At 39.4% G+C, this 24,817-nt stretch overlaps 2 protein-coding genes across 2 annotated transcripts; both read right to left on the bottom strand.

Moving 5' to 3' along the window:
• Positions 1–14,816: 14,816 nt before the first annotated feature.
• LOC120293403 (G-type lectin S-receptor-like serine/threonine-protein kinase At2g19130) lies at positions 14,817–17,599 on the bottom strand. The gene has a single exon (XM_039312591.1). It carries the CDS (start codon positions 17,527–17,529, stop codon positions 15,001–15,003), a length of 2,529 nt encoding a protein of 842 aa, XP_039168525.1. The 5' UTR covers positions 17,530–17,599; the 3' UTR covers positions 14,817–15,000.
• Positions 17,600–22,985: 5,386 nt separating this feature from the next.
• On the bottom strand, positions 22,986–23,642 carry LOC120293567 (G-type lectin S-receptor-like serine/threonine-protein kinase At2g19130). Its single transcript, XM_039313247.1, has one exon. The coding sequence runs from the start codon at positions 23,640–23,642 to the stop codon at positions 22,986–22,988; it is 657 nt and encodes a 218-aa protein (XP_039169181.1).
• Positions 23,643–24,817: the final 1,175 nt, after the last annotated feature.

Here is a 24,817-nt window from a genome sequence, read left to right as displayed (position 1 = left end):
ATTCGCTACTACAATAGCTGCATTAGCAGGTGAAATGCTAAGAATGCAAGCGAGAACGAGAATGAAAATCATCATGGTGGTCGAACAGAATTTGCATTTCTGGTCTTCCATCTCGAATTAGCATAAGAAAAAGAGAAATGCTCTGTGCTTCTGAGTTCTGCGTTGGTGATCTAGCTTGTAGCGCTTACACACGGGAGGAGGGAAGAGAAATAGGAGGATCGGTATCATTTTTTTTTTTTTTTTTTTTAAGGAAACATTTCTTACAATCTTAAGTGATTTTTAGGGAAAATCTCAAATAAGAGCCTGAAGTGGGTTCATTTTCTCAAAAAATGACCCAAAGTGGACACTGTATCAAATAAGAACTCAAAGTGGCTAATTTTGTTTCAAATAAGGACCCAAACTTTTAATCTTATTTACAATTTGGGGGTAGTTTTGTCCAAGAACATTTTTTCTTTAATTTCTTTTTGTTCTTCATCTTCCTCACACCTCCTTCTTCACTCTACATTGCCTCCTTCTTCAACACCATAATCAGGGCCCCTACCAGCAACCTCATGAGCTTCATGTCATCACGTAGTTGGTCCTAGTCGAATAAGAGTTATTTGCTATTGGCCACCTTCTCGGATGCTAAAATCCTCAGTTCCTCAAGATGCATCAAATATCGGCTCGCTTGTGCTCAGCCTAAAGCTCGGATTGACCTTCATCTGACAACGACGATGTTGGATTTTCTATCAGGGGAAGCAGTCGATGAGGTCGAGAGCTCGAATAGGACTTGTCAATGGCAGCAATGGGGCAACAAAGTACAATAGTTTCTATAGCTAATGATGTTAGATACGATTAATGATCAATCTCAAGATGCGGCATCGATTTAGGAGAAGAGCTGTGTTGATAAGAATGGCAAGAGTGTAAGTGGGTGTCTCCAGACTAGGGATTATTGAAAGGAGCCATTGGCATTGCAGAGGGGAAGAGGGATCCTTGAAAGATTGAATTTACGCAAGAAAGGCAAACCCAAATTTGAAATTGATGAGGCAAACTCTTGCCGAGGTTGAAATTTTTGCTAGCTGCAACAAAATTGTTCTTTGCCGTGAAATTGTTGATCACCAAGTGTTAATTGAATAGAGGCATAAGTTAGTCAAATAAGATGATCTTGCAATACTTGGATATTGCTACTTTGTTGTTGGCAAGCAGGACTGAAAACATCACAAAAAATTGCAGTTGCTAGGTTAGCGGAAGGCTCGGAATAAGTGGAGTTTGATGCACTCTCGAGGTGAGAGTAATACATCACCAAAGGGATTAGTTGCATAGCTTGAGAGTTGGACAAGAAGTTGAGTCTTAGCAAAAGTAGATTCATATTATGGCTTTGAGATCAGAATTTGCAATGAACGTTGGAATAAAAATAACTTACTTTTGAAAGCTCATTTCGGCTTCGTGGAATTGTCTACAAACCATTTTGAGGAGTGAAATTTAAAATTTTCAACGAGTTAGACTACGTTGTAAGGGCTTTTGTTAAAGAAAACCTAATCTTGGTCATACAACAAGATGACACAAAGAGCAGAGGAGCTAATAATGGAGGTGATGTAGAGAAAGAGAAAGATGATGAAAGAAAAAAGAAGAAAGAGAGAGACTAAAAATAAACAACAATGTTCTTGGACAAAAGTACCCCTGGCTGTGAATAAAATTAGAAGTTCAGGTCCTTAATTGAGATAAGTTAGCCACTCCGGGTCCTTATTTGAGACAATGTCCACTTTAAGTCATTTTTTGAGAAAATGGCTCCACTTTATGTCCTTATTTGAGATTTTCCCTGATTTTTATTTACTAATATGCATTTAGAAGGAGTTTGTTTTGTGGAAAATGAATTATTTGAAAAATATTTTCCTAAAAATATCATTTGTATCACTTACAAAAATGAATAATTAGTATTTTTTTTCTTTTTTAAAGAAAACATTTCACCCAATATTTAGTGATTTTTATTTCCTAACATGCATTTAGGATGTGTTTTTTACATGGAAATATGAATGATTTGAAAAATATTTTCCTAAAGCATCACTTACATAAATGAATGAACATAAAATATATTTATCATTCACGGTATTTAGATATAAATTACCATCGATAATGAAAGTATTTTTCATTGATTAATTATCTCAAGTGATTTAGGCAATAATTTGTAGGAAATTTTTTCCAATATCATTTAATCCCAACAAAACAAACGGACCCTTACATGTCCCTGCATTTACGGCGGTAAACCAAACATTTAAAACTCCTCTCTTCTCGAGAATCCATACATCCATTATCAGTGTATGGACAGCTATCTCTCGAGCACAGGTTTAGGATACCAAAAAAAAATATTTAAAGTAATAGTAATAAATCAGAAGATAATAACTCGAAGCGTTTCCTCCCGGACAGACAGGATCATGTGAGCCGGTAAATGAAAAGTCAATGCGAGTTTTCTAAAATATATTAACGTATCAAAGAAAATATAAGTATTCGGATGTTTTTTTTTTTTTTTTTTTTTTTTTTTGGTCGGTAAGTATTCGGATGTTACTAGCAATACATAGACAGCCCCTAAATAAATTATTTCCTTAAATGAGCTTTCAAACATGAAAATAAATTCTAACTAATAACCAACATGTAATGTAAACATAAATTCATGAAATCTAAACGTTCTAAATGGGCGCTAAACATTCATGAAAATTTCTATTTATTTAACTTGGCATTTATGACTATGCAAATATAATATACCACCCGTTCTTAATCTACAAAAATATGCAAACTCTTAGATATGTGGACAATTGTCCGAAAAGTTCTAAACCTACTATTCAATTCTAAATCTTTTAATTTACCAATTTAATCATAAATCTATTAATAATTTGCCAATTTAGTCTTTCTAGCCAATTTTGGTTGGAAATTGCCCGTGTGAACATTTATTCATTCTATGCGACATGATCAATACTAACATGAAGGAATTTTGGAATTTTGGAATTTTTAAGATTTTTTTTTTTCTTTTTTTTTTTTTTTTTAATCTTATTTCTTTTTCCTATTAGCGACCGGTGATAGGGGAGATCGCCCTCACTAGACCGACGATGCTCGACCCTGCCGAATCTAGATAGGGTCGCCCTCATTGCCTCTAGCGAGACCCTCGCTTGTGCCTGACAATGGTGTCGTGGCCCTCACCCCACAACCAATAGAGGGAAATAGCAAAAGAAGGAGAAAAAAAGGAAAAGGAAAAAAATGAATAAAAGAAATTCAAAAATTAAAAGAAAATGTAAAAATTATCTACATTAGCACTGCCCACGCCGCATCATTGAAGGCCAAACTGGTGAACCTGGCATGCTTTGCAAGTTCCTATTTTCTATTTTTGTCCTAACCCTTACGTCTGAATTTTTTTTTTCATTTAAGTTATTTTAATCTTGGAGAAATTACTTCACATCATCCTTGACATCATTTGTCCTCACTTTCAAGTGTACCACTAAAATTGCATCTCGGCTTCGATTTCATTTTCAATCTCTTTTATCAAGTTGGAATTTTCAGTGACCTTTGATGAACGTCTAGCAAAAATTGAGTTTTGCATCATGGAGGCAAGGGCTGTTTGGTGGTGTTATTCACCTACTTCTAACTTGTTTTCGTGACCTACTTCTAAATTTTCAAACTGAAAACCAAAAATTACTTTAAATGGGAAAATATTTCGAAAAAAAATACAATGATTATATGTTTCAATATTTGGACATATTGAAAGGTTTCGAGGTTTTTTTTTTTTTTTTTTTTTTTGTGTGTGTGTGTCAACGATAGATATCAGTCGTGACGAAACACAGATGACATTACCGGCCCGTACAAAGTTCATTGTTTAAATCTAATTAATTTGTGGTAATAAGCGCATATTGTTCTGTCCTTTGACGATCGTAGGATCCATTTAGGACCATGGACCAATGTAAAAGTAGACAGAATCCAAGCGAGGCCCAATGATGTCCGCACCGTCGGATCATATACCGTTGAGCTTGATTTAGCAAAACATTAGCTTCAGTACGAGAGTACATAATTCTGTCACTTATTTTATACATTAGAAAAGGTGATATAAATAAAATCAGACAAAAAGGGTCTTCAGCTTACTAGTTAGGAAAAGGTAAAGTGACTGCGTGTTAAATTACTTTATTTCGCATCTCAAAAGAAACTATATTGATAAATCCATAAATTAAAATCTTTGGTTATAGATCAAAATTATCCATGTGGTCATGAAAGCTGCTAAAATGGATCACAAACTCATTATGCAACTCATATTTAATGGCCCCTTGTAGAATGGGTAAGCTGTTTGGCAACAAAGTGCGGGCAAAATGGGTTGAAAAAAATAAGACTTAGTAAAATGGGTCATGATGGGTCGCTTAAACGATCCGTATCCCAACTCGCTTGGCCTTCTAAGACTGAAGCAGGTCTGGAGAGTTAACTCAAAGGAAAATTGGAAAGAAAAATCGACAAAACGCACAGCTCTTGGAGAGATGAACTATGATGGGAAATATTGTAAATTTTTTTATAAAATTGATGGGAGGAATGTACGCTTGGGAGGATTTTTGGTTTGTATCTAAAAAATATCTAGTGTAGTGAGTTGATTTTCAATAGAAAAAATGAAATTTGACAGGGCGTTATTATCCTTTTTATCCTCGAATAAAATATACATTGCATCAAACAATATCTCACTGAATATAACGCATCTTCATTCTTCGCAGTAAAAAGCCCAAAGACCATGCCGAGAATATAGTGCAAGGCCAAATATGTTAATACATTCGGTTGGACCGCTTTTATTCAAAAATTGAAGGAAATAAGTATGAACAACAAGCACATTGTACTCGCTTATGGCCGATGGTCCATATCTGCAGCAATTTGCATAGATTGTTGCACATCTAAAGAGAAGTTGAGCGCAACTTTAATATAATTTACTTTTATTTTTATTTTTAATCTTTCTTGATCAACCTTTGGAGATCGTTTGGTGGAAAGAATTTAGATCTTTTCTTAATTTAATGTTTTACTTAAGATTCAACTTTTTAATTTACAAAAATTTCCAACAACATTTATGTGATTGTGCTGACAATGGCTATGAATTGTGCTGACAATGGCTATGATGATGACCGAGTAATGTCATTGGTTACTTTGTTAATGCATTCAAAATACGGATTATATAGATGGGCTTGGGTCATGGCGATGCCACAACCACAACGATCAGTGAAGTTCGACATAGGTTCACGACCTCTTATTCGATGTCCCGCACGAGAGAGAGAGAGAGAGAGAGAGAGAGGCAATTATGTTTGGGGTCTCCACAGCGGCGGCGTGGGGCTTAGACGGAGGAGAGGCAACGTTAGCTGAGTTGGCTAGGCAAGCGACAACAAGTGACGACTCTTTATTTTGATTATTACTTTTTAAATTGATATAAAATTTTATCTAAATGATAGATTCATATGAAGGGCTTAAAGTTGTGTAAATGAGTGGGTGCGAGTTTGCATAAATTGGATTAGATATGAATGTTTTTTTGTAATATGGATTGTATCGGTTATATGTTAAAGTGCTAGTTAGGTCAAGTATGGAATTCTAAAATTGTATCACATAAAAAGGGGTTAATGCGGGTTATATGGGTCAATTTGGGTGCAGACATTTTTTTCAATTCAATCCAACCTACTCATTTAACAGGCCTAGCCAACGTGTTTCTTTAGTAGACTAATGGAAATGACCATAGGATGATGCATAAAGCTTCTGGAGATTCTTAGACATTAAGATGTCACGACATGGTGGGACCTCGCATTACACAAATTTCGAACACAAGAGGTTCGTTCGACATGTAGATTGGAGAGGCAGATGTTACATATGCAAAATCGTCAGATTTCCCATCCGCTGTTTCTCTGCTCGAATGGCCACAGACCACCACTGCATTTATTCACCCACTGAAACGGCATGATTCGATTTCTTGCGATTGTGTAAGCAGGTGGAACTTTTGGCTTGTAGCATGCGTGCAAGCAACATGCTTATTCGCACAAGCATTTGCAAGGCACCCCTGGGATTTTGAAGAAGCAACACACTTTCTCGAATTGAATGTAGGGGTAATCGGTTTCAGGATGGGCAGTGAGTGGTTCCCACCCTGGAATGGAGAACTACCCATTGATTGCCATTCTAATTATCTGATGAAACAGGTTTTCTAGGAAGGAATAAAGCTAAAATGTTGTATGGACACCAAATTAGCATGCGATCCTAATGAAGGAAATGATGTAGGAGGGAGGATGATGACAGTAATTGAGATGGGTCTCAATTTAGACAGCAAAAAGAGAACATCAATGTCCTCATTTAAGATATCAAAGAAGCAAGTACTTAGGGACTTTAGAATTGATAGAAAACTTGATCGTGATAATTATAGTCACACACACACATAGATATATGGATGGTTCCATCTTTGGAACCGGACCAGTCCCCATGAGAGCAGCTGGTTCTCAGTGGAGTTGGTCAAGTTCTAGGCAATTTCGGATTCTTTTGAATACTCCCAAATAAAAGGAATAAAGGAATTTCTTGGAGGGCAACTACCATAGTTAACCCCCACTCAAAGATTGATTGTCTAGAGATGTCTTGACGATCATAATGAGGACCATTCAAATTCATAGCCAGTTCTCTTCACTAAAACCATAAGCCAATACGCGCGTAGTCATACCCTCTCCTCCTACCCGTCTGTCCATCGGCGGCAGCAAGCTATTCTTTGCTTTCGCCATTTTCTCTGACCTTCTCATTCAAGCATTTAAATCCTTAACCACCGGAGAGTAATGCTTAATCTGGAAATAGAAATTGTTATATATAGAGAGATATCTTCATGTACTTACACTTGCACCAAAGAAAAAGAAAACAAGTGATCCAAAACTACACAAAATTTATGGCCTTTCGACTCGAAGTCATCCAAAAATAACGTTTGGCCTCCCCATCTTTTCCTGCCTTGTCTCTTTGCTTCATTGAGTCCGAAACAAGAATAGCGATCTGCAACGCATGAAACATCAGAGGGAGACGATGAAGAATGCGTCGAGGATCAAGTTCTTCCATTGCTTTAGACGGCCCATAGTCGATGACGTGATGCTCGAGCCCAGGCGAAGGCAAAACCAGCTCATGCATCTTTTGATGGAAGAGGACGACAATGAGAGAGCAAGTGCGAAATCACCGTATGCTCGATTGAGAAAGCATAGCTTTTCGCCCATGTTGAAGTCCGCTCTCTTATACACCGGTTTGGTTTGTTTTCCCATTTTTTTTCGTTTTTCTAGTTTGTGCTATGAAAGAAATATCCAACGACGATTACATATTATGTTGCGGAAGAAGCTATTATCATTGTGAAAATGTCACTTTTGGTTTGAAAACTATGTGAGAACATTTTAGTGGTTTTTCTGTATGTACTTATTTTTCTCCATTTTTTTTTTTTTTTTTTTGCAGGCTCGGACTATCCGCCGGAAAAGAAGTAGTTCTGTTCAAGACTCATTGTTGACGAAACTCCGTCCTTCAATGGATGCCGAACCAAGGGGGTCGTTATGCGATAATAACGATCAGAAGCTTATCGATGATCGGGCAAATCATTTTTCTTCTACCTCTCCTTCTTCAGGTTCAAGTTCGGCATTGGAATGCGTGGACTGTGTGTCCAAACAGTGGTCTGACGGTGGATTCTTGTACAATGGTTCATCAATGAAGCAAGAGCAAAACCCAGATCATCAAGATCAGTCACGAACGACACGAGCCAAACTTGATATGGCATATCTGCTGTTCATTAGTCTGATGGGGACGGTGTTGTGTGGCAGAGCTTATGCTATAGTCTTTGCATTGATGTGGCTTCTCGTGGTGACTCGCCGGCTTTGCTGGAGCGTCATTGACAATGATGATGATGTGAGGACAGGAAGACAGGAGAAAGTGAAGGTTTCGCAGGTAGAGACAGGTGAGAAGAAGAGAAGAAAGACTGTAGCGCAGTTAATTATGGATGTGCTAGGGAGAATGCGTGAAAGGAACCGTCCGAAAATATGAAGAGAGGGCCGCTGTTGCATTAAATCTTTTGCGTGAAAATGTTGTCTTGCGTGATAGATCATGATTAGCATCTAAGCTAGTTAGTAGACTTTTGGCGACGAGAATTTCGTTCTGGCAAATTATGGTTTGTATATATATTCATTTTGAGTTCGAAGTCAGGTTGGTATCAATAGAAAAGGGGAAATGTTAGGGTAATAAGAATGTCGTAAGATTGGCATGAGTGTTTAGATCTGAAATGGAATTCTTTCGCAAATTGGATAGGTTTTTGAAATACAAATAACAGTGCTAGACTTTTTAATAGCGAATTAAAAATAAACTAAATAATACGTGAGATTGTGGATAACCTTTTAAAAAAAGTGGGTCATGTTTAAAATTAATAACAGTTTAGCACATCACTTAATAAATCAGTCTTAGTAAGTCAAGCATTTTTAAATACAAATGGCAACCAATAAGATGTTGGTTTAGATGACAAATAAGTTTGCTCAATTTTCTGTAGTGTGGAATTTGGGTTCGAGTATATTTCAGAGCACTTCATATTAAAATCATGAATGAACCGGATTGAAATCAGAGGTGCTCTTAAAATCTATCAGAGACGAATCGATTGTGGTGTTCCAAAAGGGGTCCGAGCACACCATGTAATCGCTAAACAAAGAAAGAAAATACCAACCCTGGTTTCGTTGCTTCTCTGTGAACAAATTTTAGTCAATATGCCTATCTAGCTATAACCTCTCTAGCAATATTCATTCATATATATAATGTGCAAATTTCATTCATATATTTTATCCTATGGAGATTTGTTTTTTTTTTCCGCCACATTACATCATCTATACATAGTGACAAATTTTTTTTTTTTTTTTTGCATGCTACGTGATTTTAGGCATGGATACCAGAACCAACGTACACAAATGAGCATATCCAAGAGTGAATGGTGAGGCTTGGAGATGACTTCCGGTCACAACCAAGAGGAGAATATGCGATAAAATCGATCACTTGAACACAATATCATGCGTTAGAACAGTCGACCAAGAGAAGAATATACGATAAAATCGATCGCTTGAACATGACATCATGCGTTAGAACGGTCAGGCGTGAATAAACCATAGGCAGACTGGTCATTGGTAAAGCAAGAAAGATAGTTTTACCAGCTCTTGTCAACAGTAAAAGAAGAAAACCTTGCGTCCACGTTATTGGCACGTCCGGAAGCAGGACCAACACGATTTGATATTCACGATGCATGGTCCAACTTCCTTTGCCACAGCTCTCTGCGTTACTCTGATGCCCTTCGCTTTCCTCTACATTTAATCTCCTTCCATACCTAAGTTCAACCGATCTCACAAATCTGATGGAAAACTACATTGACAAGGTACTGAAATGCAAATGTCTGTGCACCACGGTGACACTTTTTATTTGCCAATTGCAGTTTTCCCTCACAGAGATCATCACAAGACAGCTGATAGAGAACGAATCAAAACATAGATTTTTCATATGCATATACTTTGCTCTGATCTTTAGAACCCATGGAAGGACAGCATCTTGTTGAAGTCTTTGGACTCAGGTCAAGCTCATGAAGTATGACAAAACTTACATGCTTTTAAAAAGCTTGTTTTACCTCACAGAGATCACTGTGATACAATTGATAGATAACAATCTACAACATCACGTGCATATTCTTTTCTCTGATCTTCGGTTTCTGTTCTGTACTTTGAATGAGCATTTAATGCAACACAAGCTCATCCGATAATAATCCCAATTCTCTAGGCTCTAGACTACTGTGATTTGCTATTCCTTCACTTCATCTATTTGTAACATTCATGGTTAGTTTCTATGTAATTTCTACAAGAAAATCATCTAGATTGTGTGGACATGGACAAATGACGTTTTGAAGAGTCCCTTGCATGGACTTGGAGTGATTGGCACTTGAGGCTGCATCCATTATAACCTTTTCACTGTTTTATCGATTCCCTTACACATGCGACTTTCTTTTTATTTTTTGTTTGGAGCAGTTCCATTTTCTCTTTATTCCATGTTTTACATAGTCCGGATGGAATGCTTGGAGTTTTAAATGATCATAGAAAATCTAGATCTAGTGAAGGTTGCTTCATCTAAGAGAGGGTGCTGACTTTGCCGTAGCACGACCGAATATTGATAGAAGCAGATAGACGTTATAACAGCACCTCTGGCACCAGAGAAGGATCAACGATCAGATGGTACTGAGAAAACAAATGCAATAAGAGAAGTGAAACGATATATTAGATCTGAATTTATCGCACTGCATTGATAGGAAAAAGGAGAGAAATGTAGTCATAGAGTATGGAAAGAACAGATGATGGAAAACTTGGAAAAGTTAGTGAGATTTTGGTACTGCAATGGCTAGGAGAAGCGGTGGATCCGAGAACCATGTGAGACAGTAGCATGTTGATAACTTGATTTCCAGTAAAAATAGAGAGACCAACGGTGACATCGACCCCAGTGGAAGTCTTAATTTATCACTTTACATGTCAGTTTTGCAAAAAGGTCGAGTAATCTCTGGCATTACTCACTCAAAACATAGAGCGACTAAAAGGGGGCGGGCATTAACATCCTACAGCATAGATCACCTGGTAATTGTCATGATATGCATCCTGGTCCTAGCAAGTCGTAGTTATAAGGGCAGTTTTGTTACCATGAATCATTATAAACAAAGCGAGTAGTAAGAGGAGTTGATACTGAGAAATGCCAAACCTTATAGCCTTCTTTGTATGCGCAGATCTGAGAACAATGTCAGACACCAGCTGAAATCCAAGATGAAAGTTCTCTGAACTAAACATTGCTGAGACATGCCGACATCTGGCTGATGAAAATTACCGTAATTAAGAAAATTGAGACAATGTTATTAACCATAGTGTGTGTTGGCGGTCGATTAAATTGCGACATCCCAGAACGTGTCGCCGACCCATTCTTTTTATCTTTCGATTAAACGCATGCGAAAGCAACTTAAATAAACACCTAGTCAATCAACAAAATAGGGATAGTAAAACATAACAAACGATTTCCAAAAACCACACCTTTTTTTATCCACTTGTTAGTCCAAGAAGTTTAACATTTGCAAACCTATAACAAAAGATGACTCATACACAACCTATGAGCAAAAAGGGATTATAAAGGTCAGGGTTAACTCTAGCTACACTAACGGCAAGGCCAGCTAAAAAGTGTTGCATCTCACGCCTACCACATCCGCACTTAGCAGATCTCCACGCTACGGCCCTAAAAATGGTTAACAATAACGGGGTGAAATAAAATCTCAGCGAGTCAACTTCCTAAATCTTGATTAGGATGCAAATTCATACGGAGGCAGGCTAAACATGCAACAGCGTACAACCTTACCTCACTTTGGCACACCCCCGCATATTATTACTTTACACATGCCATTATCAATATAATAAGCATAATCAATTAATCAGAACACATAACTCTTATGCACAAAAACCCGTTTTGACACGTCCCATATCATGCCTAACAGTTTTACCCCATAATCAAGCGCAATGCAACACAATCATTCATATGTGTTCCGATTATTACAACCTCTCGGGCCACGGCCAACACATGAGTTGATAGTCTTCCGGCATGATCGGGTATCGTCCCGCCCGCACCTAAACGACATCCCATAAAGGAGTATCGGTCAAGTCTCAACCGCAACTCGACATCCGAACCCTTGCCAGACATCTGATAAAAATCAGACATCGCCCCCAAACTCTTGTTGGGTGACGGGTTCAATTAAATGACCATAGAGGCACACCAATACTCAAGTCAATTTTTATCTTCCGTCACGTAGCCCAGTGTAAAAGAGTTCGTGCTTAAATAACAAATCTCAAAAAAAGTTTATATTTAAAATTTCGATAAAATAATCGCACATGGTCACGTATTTAAAACCAACCCATCAAACTTTGCACACTTCTATTTTAAAACCTCATTATTTTATTTAGCACGTAAAATTTGGCGTCTAAACCCAACACCTCAAACTTTGCCATTTAATTGCCTACAAAATCTTCTTTAATAATAATAAGAGTGCGTTTAGTAACGATCCTGTTCAAAAATTGTTCTAAGGAACAGAAATAATTTTTGAACAGAAGAAAGTGTTTGGTAAATTTGTTTCTGAAATAGAAAAATAACGAACACGTTTGGTAAATTTGACCATCCACCTAGGTGGCGTTGCTGGCTTTGAGCCCTCTCCCCCTCGTGAAGGGAGGGGGTTTGAATCCGTGCGTCGCGGGGTGAGCTTGCCGCCGTGGCGTGAGTGTGGTGGCCATTTGCGTTAGCCCTGGGTTCTTCCCATGCATTGTCGGCTTTTCAAGGTTTCTGAGTCACAAAAAAAAAAAAAAACACGTTTGGTAAATTTGTATAATTTTTTTTTTTTGTTTCTTTTAATTTTTTTTTTCCTTTTTTTCTTTTTCCTTCCTTTTGGTCGGTCGCCGGCCTTAGCCATGGCCGACAACCGGCCGACGAGGGCCAATGGCCTCGCCCGGCCACGGCGAGGCTCGTTGAACTTGCCCGGCCACCGGCGAGGCCGAGCCTTGCCGGGCCACCATCAAGCGATGCTGACTTGGCGGTGGCCGGCGACGCTGAGCCTCGCTGGTGGCTGAGCGAACTCGGCCTCGCCAGATCTGGGCGAGCTTGAGCTCGCCTAGTCAAGGCGAGGCCGAGCCTTGCCAACCAACGCGAGGTCAACCTTGCCTTGGCTAGGCGAGCTAGTCGAATCCGAGTTCAGTCGAATGCAAGGCGAGGCCGAGTTCACGTTGGCCCGCCGGAGGGTTCAAGGCGGCCCCGGCAGGCGAGGCCGAGCCTCGCCAAGGGCCGGTGACGCTTGGCCTCGCCGGAGGGTTGCGAGCCCTCGACAGTTGGTCATGGCCGAGGCCAGAGACCGGCCAAAGAAAAAAAGAAAAAAAAGAAGAAAAAAAATAGAAGAAAAAAAATAGGAGGGAGAAAAATTGTATCTCAGAAGTGTTTTGAAAACAAAAAATAAGTTTTTTATTTGTTTACGTTTCAAATTTGTTCTCCTAAAAAAAAAATCCAAACAAACGCGTTTATATTCTTTTTTTGTTCCCGATAACCAAAAAAACAGAAATTATGTTCATAAACACAGGCTAGGAACACAAACAAACAGACTCTAAGTGAACTTATCCTAGAAAAATCAATAACATGACATCACACATGCAAACAATCGATATTAGGCACAATCTCACCCGAAAAAATGGGTATAAAATTCAACCAAACGACTAATCCATCATTAATTACACTAATCATGATTAATTAAACTAAATTCGATTGATTAACTTAACTTTAATTAATTAAAATTAATCAACATTAATTAAAATAATTATGATTAATTAAATAAATGAAAATTAAAATAAATAAATTACGATTAATTAAACTAAACTCAATTAATTAATCTAACCACAATTAATTAATATAATCGTAACTATTTAAACTAATCGCCGTTAATATTAAACTATCCACCCCTAAACGCAATTAACGCCCTAATTCACGATTTAGAGGTTAACTCATCGATATCCGGCCAAACGGTGGCTCGATGGCGGCGGTGGCACCTCTCGAAGCTCACGGTCAAAGGGGGGCTCGGTTCGGGTGGTGGTGGTGGCGGTTTGAAGCAACGGCAGCCCGGACGGCCGAGCGAGCGGCGGCAAGAGGCGGTGACGGTGGCTTGGGGACGGCGGCGGCGACTTACGGTGGCGAGCGAGCAGCAACGCTTTGGGAACTCGGCAGTGGAGATGGCGGTTCGTCAATGAGGACGGCGAACGGCACAGCTCCAAGCGGCGGACGGAGGTGGCGTGGTGGTGAGTTGGGGGTGGGCAACGGTTGTGCTGGTGGTGGGTGAAGCAGCAGCCAAGAAGAAGAAGGGGGGGTTCGCCCGAGAGAGGAGGGGAAAGAAATCACGTGGGGGAGAAGCAAAAAGAGAGGAGGGAAAAGAAAAAAATAAAAAAGAAAAGGGTGTGGAGGGCTGAGGGGTAACGTGTGGGGAGGAGGAGAGAGAGAAAGAAAGGGAGGAAGGGGGGTGGCAGAGGTGGCGTGAGAAAGAGGGTAAAAGAGAGGAGGGGTGGGAGGGAGAGAAGAAAAGGACAAAGGGGAGGGGCTGTAGCAGGAAGGGAGAGGAGAAAGAGAATAGAGAGAAGAAGATGTCAAAATGGGATGTCACAGAGAAGTAATACTATGCAAAAAGAATGTGAGATTAAGCTAGGATTAAGTTGGGGAAATCATGGCACATCAACTGGGGAATGGGAGAGCCTACATGGAACAAACCACGAACAAGAATGCTGCATTCGATTAGCCTGTGATGCACTTGTCAAAATCAGACCAAGTGATTCCATTTTATGGAGAATAACATGGTCAAAATAATACTCGTCTGAAGAAGGACCAGACTTCCGACCAAAAAAAAAAAAAAAGAAGGACCAGACATCAGAACATTTCACCGGGAATCTAGTTGCAAATTCTGCACTAGAGAAGTACATCCAAGCAACAAGGCATACATCAGTTTTTCAACCTGGGTTCTAACCTAAAGGCTGAAGCTTAATTCTCTGAGTGTGGTGGATCAAAAACATGGTGAGTGTTGACTAAAATCTGTTAAAAGCAGATAAAAGTTTTTCTGCACCCCCATTGAGAAAGCCCATGTTTGAAGACGTAGATCCCAATTCCGGTGCAAAAATTATAACAAAGTGGAGATGACAGTTTTTGATAGTAATTACTAATGTCACATTGGATCTCATAAAGCAGACTAGATCATTATATAAAATGAAGGGTCTCTACGAATGGGCTGGCCTGGCACTTGTCCAAGCTTTGCTTCTATCCATATAACAAAAGTAGATAGGGGAAAAAGCCCCAACAAAGCCAATCCCCAAATGCTGACTCTTTATTGACTAAAGACAAAGCAGAAGAGGATAATATGCAGGACCCAAGTGAAGCACTACTTGTACAAAGGCATTTATCTTATCATCCTCAAGACTTGGAATTTGTTGAAGGTGTGCTATTTTGGTTCTGCACGGAAGCAGTTAATGTGTTTCTCTCCATCCGAGGACTCCGGTTAGACGACCATGACTTAGTGAAGAAAACTATATGCTCCTGATGATCATGAATCAGTTGAAGGGCTCTTGGTATCTGGGGCAGGTTCACATCCAGAACCCCCTCAAGTATTGAAACAACCTGCCCCATCGATGGCCTGTGAGTTTCCTCATCTTGGACACACCAGCAAGCAACTCTGCAAATCCTAGTTAGCTCTTCAGTATCAACATTTGCCTCCAAGTTTAGGTCCAAAAGCTCGAGCAGGTCACCTCCTTCAGATACCTTCCTAGCAGCCCATGTTGGGAAGAACTTAATGGCCCCATTTTCCAATAGCTCTGAGTTCCTCCGTCCTGATACAAATTCAAAGAGCATCATTCCATAGCTATAAACATCAACTTTTGCTGTTATGGCCACTCCAGAGATCCACTCCGGCGCAAGATAGCCTCTTGTGCCTCTCATGGTTGTCAACACCCTGCTGAAATCTCGGCCAATAAGCTTTGCCAGGCCAAAATCTGCCACTTTTGGACAGAATTCAGCATCTAGAAGGATGTTCTCTGGCTTGATGTCGCAATGTATGATGCAATCTCTACACTTCTCATGGAGATAAGCCAGACCTCGAGCCGTTCCCAGAGCAATTCGGTACCTTTTTTTCCAATCCAAGGTCTTCGAGTCCTTTCTATAAAAGAGATGATAATCTAGGGAACCATTTGGCATGAAATCGTAGACCAACAGCCTTTTGTCACCTTCAGAGCAAAACCCGCGAAGCCTGGCAAGATTCACATGCTGGATGATGCCGATTGTGCTTACTTCTGCTCGGAATTGCTTCTCTCCTTGGCTTATGCTTTCAAGCTTCTTGACCGCTATGTGACTTGAATCAGGTAGTGTTCCCTTGAAAACTGAACCGAACCCTCCCCCACCCAACTTCTCTAAGAAACTCTTTGTAGCTACCTGTAAGTCCCGGTATGCAAAGGCTATCAGTGAACCCTCCACTGTCTTTGTTGTGACAGTTGCCCTTCTCCTCCATCTCCAGACGCGAAACAAGACAATGGCTAATATTGCCACTGCAGAGCTAACAGAACCTGCAACTATTGCAGTTACATTGCTCTTCTTGCTTGGATCCTCAACGTCGGAAGCAGCAAGCCGGAGGTAGAAGCTACTTCCAGTGGGATCACCTTGTGCGAGCTGTTGCGCATTGAAGAGATCCCCAATCCAAATTGAGCAGGCATTATCCTCAAAAGCATAAGCCGTGCAAGAGCAATTGTTCAAACAAGAGAGGCGACATTCGTTGGCATCTCTTACAGGTAAAGATTGGGAATCTGTCGGCAATTTCATGTTAGAACTAAGCAAGAATTGGTCCCTCTCCCCAGTTGAAGTGCTCAAAGCACAACTCAAGCTGGAATTCCTCTTACACCCACTAGACATATCACTCAGATTCCAATCTCTTAGCGAGGTTCTACTAAACCCTGGCAAGCAGCTGCAAAAGTTAACCGTGCTCTCACTGCAAACACCAAAAGGCCCACAAAAATTGTGGACTTCACATTGTCTCTGGGGCTGGGACCAGATCATGCTCCACTGATGGGAGGGCAACCAGAAAAGACCGTGAACCTGCCCAGAAATATGCATCACGAATCCTGATGGGGTAGTGACACCCTTTTTTTTTGTAAAAATGAAGTAGCTCTCATTTTCATTGTCCACAAAGATGAAATCGAAAACAGTGTTTGCTCTCAACCCAGGCACGTTGTCATATACTTTATCCTTACTATCCCACTTTCCTGTGGTATAATAACGAAACGACATGTTCCACCATATGAAGTACTCACTCGATGGCTGCAGCTGGAGAGAGAACAAACCTGTCGAAGGATCCTCGGCGTTCTTCCATGATGTCAAGACCTGACTCGTGTTTTTGCGCTTGTCGATCCCGAATTTCGCACCCGGAAGCCACATGTGTGTCAGGTGATCAAAGCTCTGCCAGAGGGTCACGGAAGAATTTGGCCTGTCTTTGAGAGCGAAGTTGCCGTCGTCCCTAAGAACCGCCATCATGGAGTTCGACCCAGATGAAGAAGTACGCAGATTCGTGGACCAAACTGGGACTTGGGAGCCGTTGACAATTATAAGATTGCCATCCGAGATCTTCAGTTCAGTGGAGTACCTGTCAGTGACAGGGTTGTCTCTGTTGGCGACCCAGACGATGGTCGGCTCGCGAACTTTGTTGTACCAGATGCCTATGTAGGAGTAAGACGACTTGCCTGGTGTGAAGAAGCCAAGCGCAAAGTCGCCACCCGAGGAGGTTAAGGTTTGATTACCAGATAGAGATTGATTTTCATCGAGCTCGTCTGTGCCAAGACAGAGGTGAGTGCAGAGAGACAAGCAAAGCAAGAAACTTGGGAGTGTGAACGACCGTGGACTGCTGTTGTTGCTATCCATGGCTGCACCATACAAGGTTCGAGCGAGCAGGTTTAGAAACATAATGCACGGGGGAGTTTATATACCTGTTTGTGCTCAGAGAGAGGGCGAGGTAAGAGATCTCAAAGAAGAAGGGGTCCAGAAACGCGCATAGTAATATGTGGAAACTTCAACTATGACTCGTCATTTTCACTGGAATCATACACGTGGTCGCTTTGAAGCTTGAATGCCGAAACCAGTGGACGAGGACGGGCATATCCTAGAGTGAAGAAGACGCTACTGGTGCAACTTGGAGATGACCTCGTCAACCATTGGAATAACATGAATCTGAGAACTCAAACTTAAAATTGGGCATTTGAATCTTGAGTGATCAAACAAGACTAAAACACAGGCAGACACAAACATCGGTAAAGAAGAAGACAGTTTTACCAGTTCAAGTGAACAACAGTGGAAGAAGACAAAGTGTCAAAGTCATTCATAAGTTGGAAAGCTGGACCAACAAGATTTGAATTTCATGATTCATGTTCCAATATACTGATTGTCCCCACTCTTGTCTAAGCTTGTCTTGGTGGCGTGAAGAGACCTCTGCCAAGATGGCCTAAAGAGTCCTCTGCCTGGACTTGAAGCGATTAATACCTTCTTCTTTTTTTTGGGTCAAAAGTGATTGGTACTTGGAGATGACCTCGTCAACCATTGGAATAACGTGTAATGAATCTGAGCACTCAAACTTAAAATTGGGCATTTGAATTTTGAGTGATCAAACAAGACTAAAACACAGGCAGACACAGACATCGGTAAAGAAGAAGACAGTTTTACCAGTTCTAGTGAACAACAGAGGAAGAAGACTTAAGTGTCAAAGTCATTCATAAGTTGCAAAGCTGGATCAACAAGATTTGAATTTCATGACTCATGTTCCAATATACTGATTGTCCCTACTCTTGTCTAAGCTTGTCTTGGTGGCGTGAAGAGACCTCTGTCTAAATGGCCTAAAGACTCCTCTGCGTGGACTAGAAGCGATTAATACCTTTTTTTTTGGGTCAAAAGTGATTGGTAATAGAGGTACATTATAATCTTTTACAGTTTTATCAATTTCCGTCCATATGCCACTCTTGGGTCACTAGCAATCCTTATACGTTTGCCCAAAGATAAAAATCTCCCTCTTATCTTTTTTAAAGCATCTCTCTATATTTAGAGAGTGTCACAGTTAATTTTTCTGTCGTACTTTTTCTCTTACCAATCAAATTTTACTATCATAGATACTAGAACACATGTATCGTATTATATTATACTTACATAGCATGGCACCAAATAGGTGCTAAATTAGACAACATAAAAATTAAAAAAAAATTAAAAAATTAAAAAAAAAATGACACAATTGAGAGAGAGCTCCATTATGACCGGCCATTATCATGAGCTCCAACTCTAAGCTAGCATTGACCATAGCCATTCAAGTTCAAGCCCACAGATGGCCATAGCCATGATGTCTATTTGAGCCGCAAAGCTTGAGCAATGGCTACTTGATCTTTGAGCTTGTGGCGTTGCCACATGAGGTTTGATCTTGCAGCATTTTAATTCGCTCAAGTCATGAGCCACGGAGCTCATAGCCCATAATTGCTCAATTTCTAGTCGTGAGTCGATACCAATGATAGTTTTTGTGGGTTTTTGTTTTCATAATAAAATGAAGAAGAATCTAAAGGAGGGAGGGACGGAGGGAGGCAGGAGTCTACATTTGAAAAAAAAAATCCGCATAAACAAATAAATTAAAAATTCAAGTCAGAAAATAGCTAAAAAGTGTTCCAACAAAGGGACGACCAATGGCAAGAACGGTTTCCAATAATAATAATAATAAAAAGGGCAAAATCACCAAAACCCTTAGATTATATCTATTGTCACACATTTATCCCAAATTTTTTTTACACCAAAAACCCAAAATTCATACTTATATGATATATTTACCCCAATTTTTTCTTTTCTGTGGCACAAAAAATTACAAAATTGTATACTTGTAACATATTTACCCCAAAAATTTGGTGTTACAGAAAAAAAATTTGTAGTTTTGGTATCAAAAAAGGGTATGAAGTAAATGTGTCATACAAATATAAATTTGAGGTCTTTTGTGTTACTGAAAAATTTAAGCTAAATGTGCCACAGGTATAAATTTAGTGTTTCTAGTGTCACAAAAAAATAGTTTAAAGTAAACGTGCAACAGTGGGTAAAATTTGGAGTTTTTTGTGAGTTTTTCCCTTTAAAAAAAAATTAAAGGAATGACTTTGATTATTGAACAAAAGTTGAGAGACTATTCATCAACGCCTTGATCTCTTAAATGATTGTGGAATCCAAGCGATCAAGCAAGAAAATAACAAGTACCAAATTTAATGGTTTGATCGATGTAACCTGTGTTTATAGGAGAGTAGCAAAAAATTCCACTATAAATTAAGCCAATCTATGGAAATTACAACTACACTCGAAAACCCTCTCATGTTTTCCAAGCTGCAATTACGTCTAATAATTCACAGAGTATTTAATTCTACAATTTCTCACGAAATAATATTTGAATCTTATCACCACCGGCCTTGGTGGCGAAGTTGGATAAGACCTTGAACCTTGGGGGAAAGGTGCAAGGGTCGAAACCCAGTGGAAGCATCGGCGTCTTAAGCGTGATGTCGGGGTGGTGGGTCCTCCGCTTGATCACTCAGGGGTTTCTTGGCGGCTATGTGTACCACCGTAAGGTAACGAACGGCTGACGGGGTTCCTGGATTACCAAAATATATATATATATATATACATATATATTTGAATCTTATCAAGATATTAAGTAAATTTTACCACAATATTTGATTGAGTTCAACATATAAACTATTGAAGTAATCCCTCAAAGAGCCCACTGCCAAGCCCCCAATACCAATGGGACGTCACTCACAAATATTTCACTCCCACGACACTCACTGAAAACTGTGCTTCAATATTTCTTCCTAACCAACGGAGTAACCCACAACTCAATATTTATATCTAAGGTTAATAATAAATTTTAAACTGAAATACTTGTGACAAATTTACTCAAGACTAATTTAAATTTCAAACTAGTATACCTGTGACAAATGTATCATCCGTTAGTTTCCTTCAAATGTTATCATCAAATTGCTGAATTTGATGAGGGTATATCAATTTAGGATTTTACTCTCCGTTTGTTATAAGTGTAATATTTATGATTTTTATAGTAAAAAAATCAGTTTTTGGTAAATTTATCATTGATGTACAAATATAGATTTTTTGTGGTAAAAAAATTAGATTCTTGGTAAAATTGTCATATGTATGTCAATTATAGATTTTTCTTGATATTATTCCACTTGTAATAGCCAAGTTTTTTTTTTTTTTGTCAAGGTAATAAACAAGTTGACCGATTGAAAAAGGAAACCATGTCCAACTCCGGACTGTCTTATTCGGTTGTCGTGTTGACCGACTCCCATGCGGAAATTAATTTTCGTAATCTATAAGTTCTGGTCTTCTGTTGGACTTATCAAGTCGGTTTCCAACTCCGGACTGTCTTATTCGGTTGTCGTGTTGACCGACTCCCATGCGGAAATTAATTTTCTCGTAATCTATAAGTTCTAGTCTTCTATTGTACTTATCAAGTCGGTTTCCAACTCCGGACTGTCTTATTCAATTGTCGTGTTGACCGACTCCCATGCAGAAATTAATTTTCGTAATCTATAAGTTATGGTCTTCTGTTGGACTTATCAAGTCGGGAACTTAAGGTCCAAATATGCACTTTGACTCTGACGCCAAATATGAAATCTAGATTTCCATTACCGGCGTCCACAAATATTCGGCTTTAGGATTTTCCTTAATTGACCTAGTTTCTTACAATTCATCTCAGGTCGGATTTCTTTCACAAACTCAAATTCGATATATAATTTTAACATAAATGATCATAGAGAGCATTGACCTTGTAGAAGCACAATTAAATAAAGATATAAGCAAATTATACCGTTTTTTATTGCTGAAGGAAGTTAAGACAGTATAATAGCACCTCTAGCAACTGAGATGGATCAACGATCAGAGTAAAACAACTGCAGCAAGAAAAGTGAAACAATACATCAGATCGAAATTATTTATCGAAAGTATTTACACATTTGTGTATAGGGAAAAGGAAAAAAAAAGTGGTAATGGTGAAAAGGAAAAAGAAATGAGGGGAAGCTTGGAAAAGTGAGGGGATTATGGTACTGCACAGGCCCAACTGGATTAGCCTTGATATGAATAGATTATGAACTGAAAATCAAAGCTAGGTCTTCAAAAACAGGCTCCTTTCATTAAAGTGGCCATAGTCCCGCGGCAATGGAAAATATCGTTTGGATAATTATGATTGAAATGAGAAACTCAAATAATGTCCCACCAGAACAAACAATGGAGAATTTTAACAAGTAACGTTGAGGTACTGAATTTGATTTTACAAAATTTGTAAAGCAATGTAGCAAATATTAGTGAGTAACCAATAAACAAATTAATGGAAGCACCCAACAGAAGTATCATAAATCACTTTAAAAATCAGTTTTCCTAAAAGGTTTGAGTAATCTCTAGCATTACTACTAATCGAAACATAGAGTGATGGGGCGATTCACAAAAAATTGACTTTAGAAGAGATAAATGCAATGTCAAAAAGGGGCCGGGCATTAACATCCTACAGCTCCAACAAAAGGACCTGCTAGCTGGAAATCATCATCATATATATCCCGGTCCTAGCAAGTCACAGTTTTAAGGGTGATTTTCATACCGTGACTCATTAAATAAACGAAGTAGCAAGAGAAACGCCAGGCCTCATAGCCTGTTTTGCATGCAATGAGGGCAGATTCGAGAACCATGTGAGACACCAGCTGGAATCCAAGTTAGGAGATACCAATACTCTCAATTCCAGTGCCAAAATTATCAGAAAATGGAGAAGACAGTTTTCGATGCTAATTACCAATGTCACCTGGGATCTAAAAAAGCAGACAACAGATCATTGTATAGAATGAAGGGTCTTTACAACTGGTCTGGCCTGGCACTTATTCGAAGCTTGCTTGTAGCTATATTTAACCCAAAAAAAGCTAGGGGAAAAGCCCCAAGAAAGCCAATCCGCGAATACTGAGATTCTTTCTTGACTACAAAAAAGCAGAAGGGAATATACACTAACTGAAGCACTTCTTTTACTAAGCATTTATCTTATCATCCTCAACGCTCAGACTTTGTTGAAGATGAACTAGTTTGCTTCTGCAAGGAAGCAGTTGAGGTATTACTTTTCGTGTGGGCACTCTGGTTGGACGATGACGACTCAGTGAAGAAAACTACATGCTCCTAATTATCAAGAAGCAATTGAAGGGCTCTCGGCATCCTGGGAAGGTTCACATCCAACAACCCCTCAAGTATTTGAACAACCTGCCCCATCGATGGCCTGTGAGTTTCCTCATCTTGGACAAAAGATCACCACCTCCTTCGCAAGCAACTCTGCATATTTGGTAACCGAGTTAGCTTTTTTTTATTTTTTATTTTTCTTTCAGTATCAGCGCTTGTCTCCAAGTCTCGGTCCAAAAGATCGAGCAGGTCACTTTTGTTCCTTCGGCTATCTTACTAGCAACCCATGTTGGGAAGAACTTAATGGCCCCATCTTCCGAAAGCTCTGAGTTCCTCCTTCCTAAAACAAACTCAAAGAGTATCATTCCATAGCTATAAACATCAGCTTTTGCTGTTATGGCCACTCCGGAGATCCACTCTGGCGCAAGATACCCTCTTGTCCCTCTCATGGTTGTCAACACCCTACTGAAATCTCGGCCAACAAGCTTACAAGGCCAAATTCTGCCACTTTTTGGACAGAATTCAGCATCTAGAAGGATGTTCTCTGGCTTGATGTCGCAATGTATGATGCAATCTCTACACTTCTCATGGAGATAAGCCAGACCCTGAGCCATTCCCAAAGCAATTTGGTATCTAGTTTTCCAATCCAAGGTCTTCGAGTCCTTTCTACGAAAGAGATGATAGTCTAAGGAACCATTTGGCAGAGACCAATAGCTTTTTGTCGCCTTCAAAGCAGAACCCCCGAAGCTTGACAAGTGCTGGATGGTGCCGATTGTGCTTACTTCTGTTTGGAATTGCTTCTCTCCTTGGCTTATTGTCACGCCCCGATCCTCCAAGCATGTGCACATCCCTCTCTAGTGGATAAAATTTTGCGACTTCCCAGGACGAGTCACCGACCCTTTCTTTTTATTGCACATGCGGAAGCGAAAATATATCTCCTGACAGTAATCATCTCGGATAGAAAAGCAGGACAACAGATTCACAAACAAGCATACCTTTATAAACATATTGAGTCATGTACACAATCTGTGGCCAAAAGACTACAAAAAACTAGCCCTCCAAAAAGAAGTGGAAGTGGTCCTAATTGACCTACACTTCCGATCACCTCCTCTCGGCTCTAGGTCCTCCACTCGACGACCCTGAAAATGGTTATACAATAACCGGTGGGACAATGTTTCAATAAGTCCATGCTCTAAACTCCGATTAGGAGGGAAATACATCCAGAAGCGTCCTAACTACACAATCACGCATTTAGCATAGAGGATTTACCTTGGCCTCAGATCCACCCTACATATCAGTATAATTCAAATACTCTATTAAACAATTCAATTCAAATCCACCATCAATCAGTCGATTCATTCGACTCCATGTCATTAATTTCATCCATAAATTCTGTCGATTCGAACATTACTCGCCTAAGGTGAAATAGATATACTCATATTTCAATGCTCCCTAGAGTTGATGTCAAAAATTTGCTCATCGAAGCTGTGAGATCAATTATTGCTCACCGAAGCTATTAATAACATTTGCTCATTGAAGCTATTGGATAATTATAATGCTCGCCAAAGCTGATATCTAAAGTGCTCACCGAAGCTACTAGAGATCTATAATGGTGTTAATGCTTCCCGAAGCTGTTATAGATCTATATTGTTCACCTAAGCTAATTTGGTACTTAAAGACCACTTCCGATGTCAACTCCAGACACCCGGTATTTTTTCCAATTAAAATACCAATATATCACAATCATAACTCAATTCAACAATATAGCATTCAATTGCGGAAACTAAACACATCACTACAGCTCGAAATTCTATCGAGCGACTCTCCCAAAGATAATTTCAGAAATATTAATTAATTAATAATTATTAAAATTAATTAAATAATCACAATTAATTACCATAAATACTAACCTAGGCCAAAATTACTAAACTAAATACCAATACGAACCCGGAAAATTCTAGAACCCTTCTAGATAAATAATACAATTTATTTAGGCCTTAACTAAACAATGCTAACCACCTAA

Source organism: Eucalyptus grandis, chromosome 5 (assembly GCF_016545825.1).
Source record: "Eucalyptus grandis isolate ANBG69807.140 chromosome 5, ASM1654582v1, whole genome shotgun sequence".
NCBI lineage: Eukaryota > Viridiplantae > Streptophyta > Magnoliopsida > Myrtales > Myrtaceae > Eucalyptus > Eucalyptus grandis.
Note: the sequence above shows the minus strand (reverse complement) of the source record. Positions and strands in the feature narration are given on the sequence as shown.

Excerpts from the sequence above, each read along its gene's own strand:
- LOC120293403 (XM_039312591.1), bottom strand. The coding sequence starts at position 17,529 with ATGTTTCTAAACCTGCTCGCTCGAACCTTGTATGGTGCAGCCATGGAT.
- LOC120293567 (XM_039313247.1), bottom strand. The coding sequence starts at position 23,642 with ATGTGCACATGCTTGGAGGATCGGGGCGTGACAATAAGCCAAGGAGAG.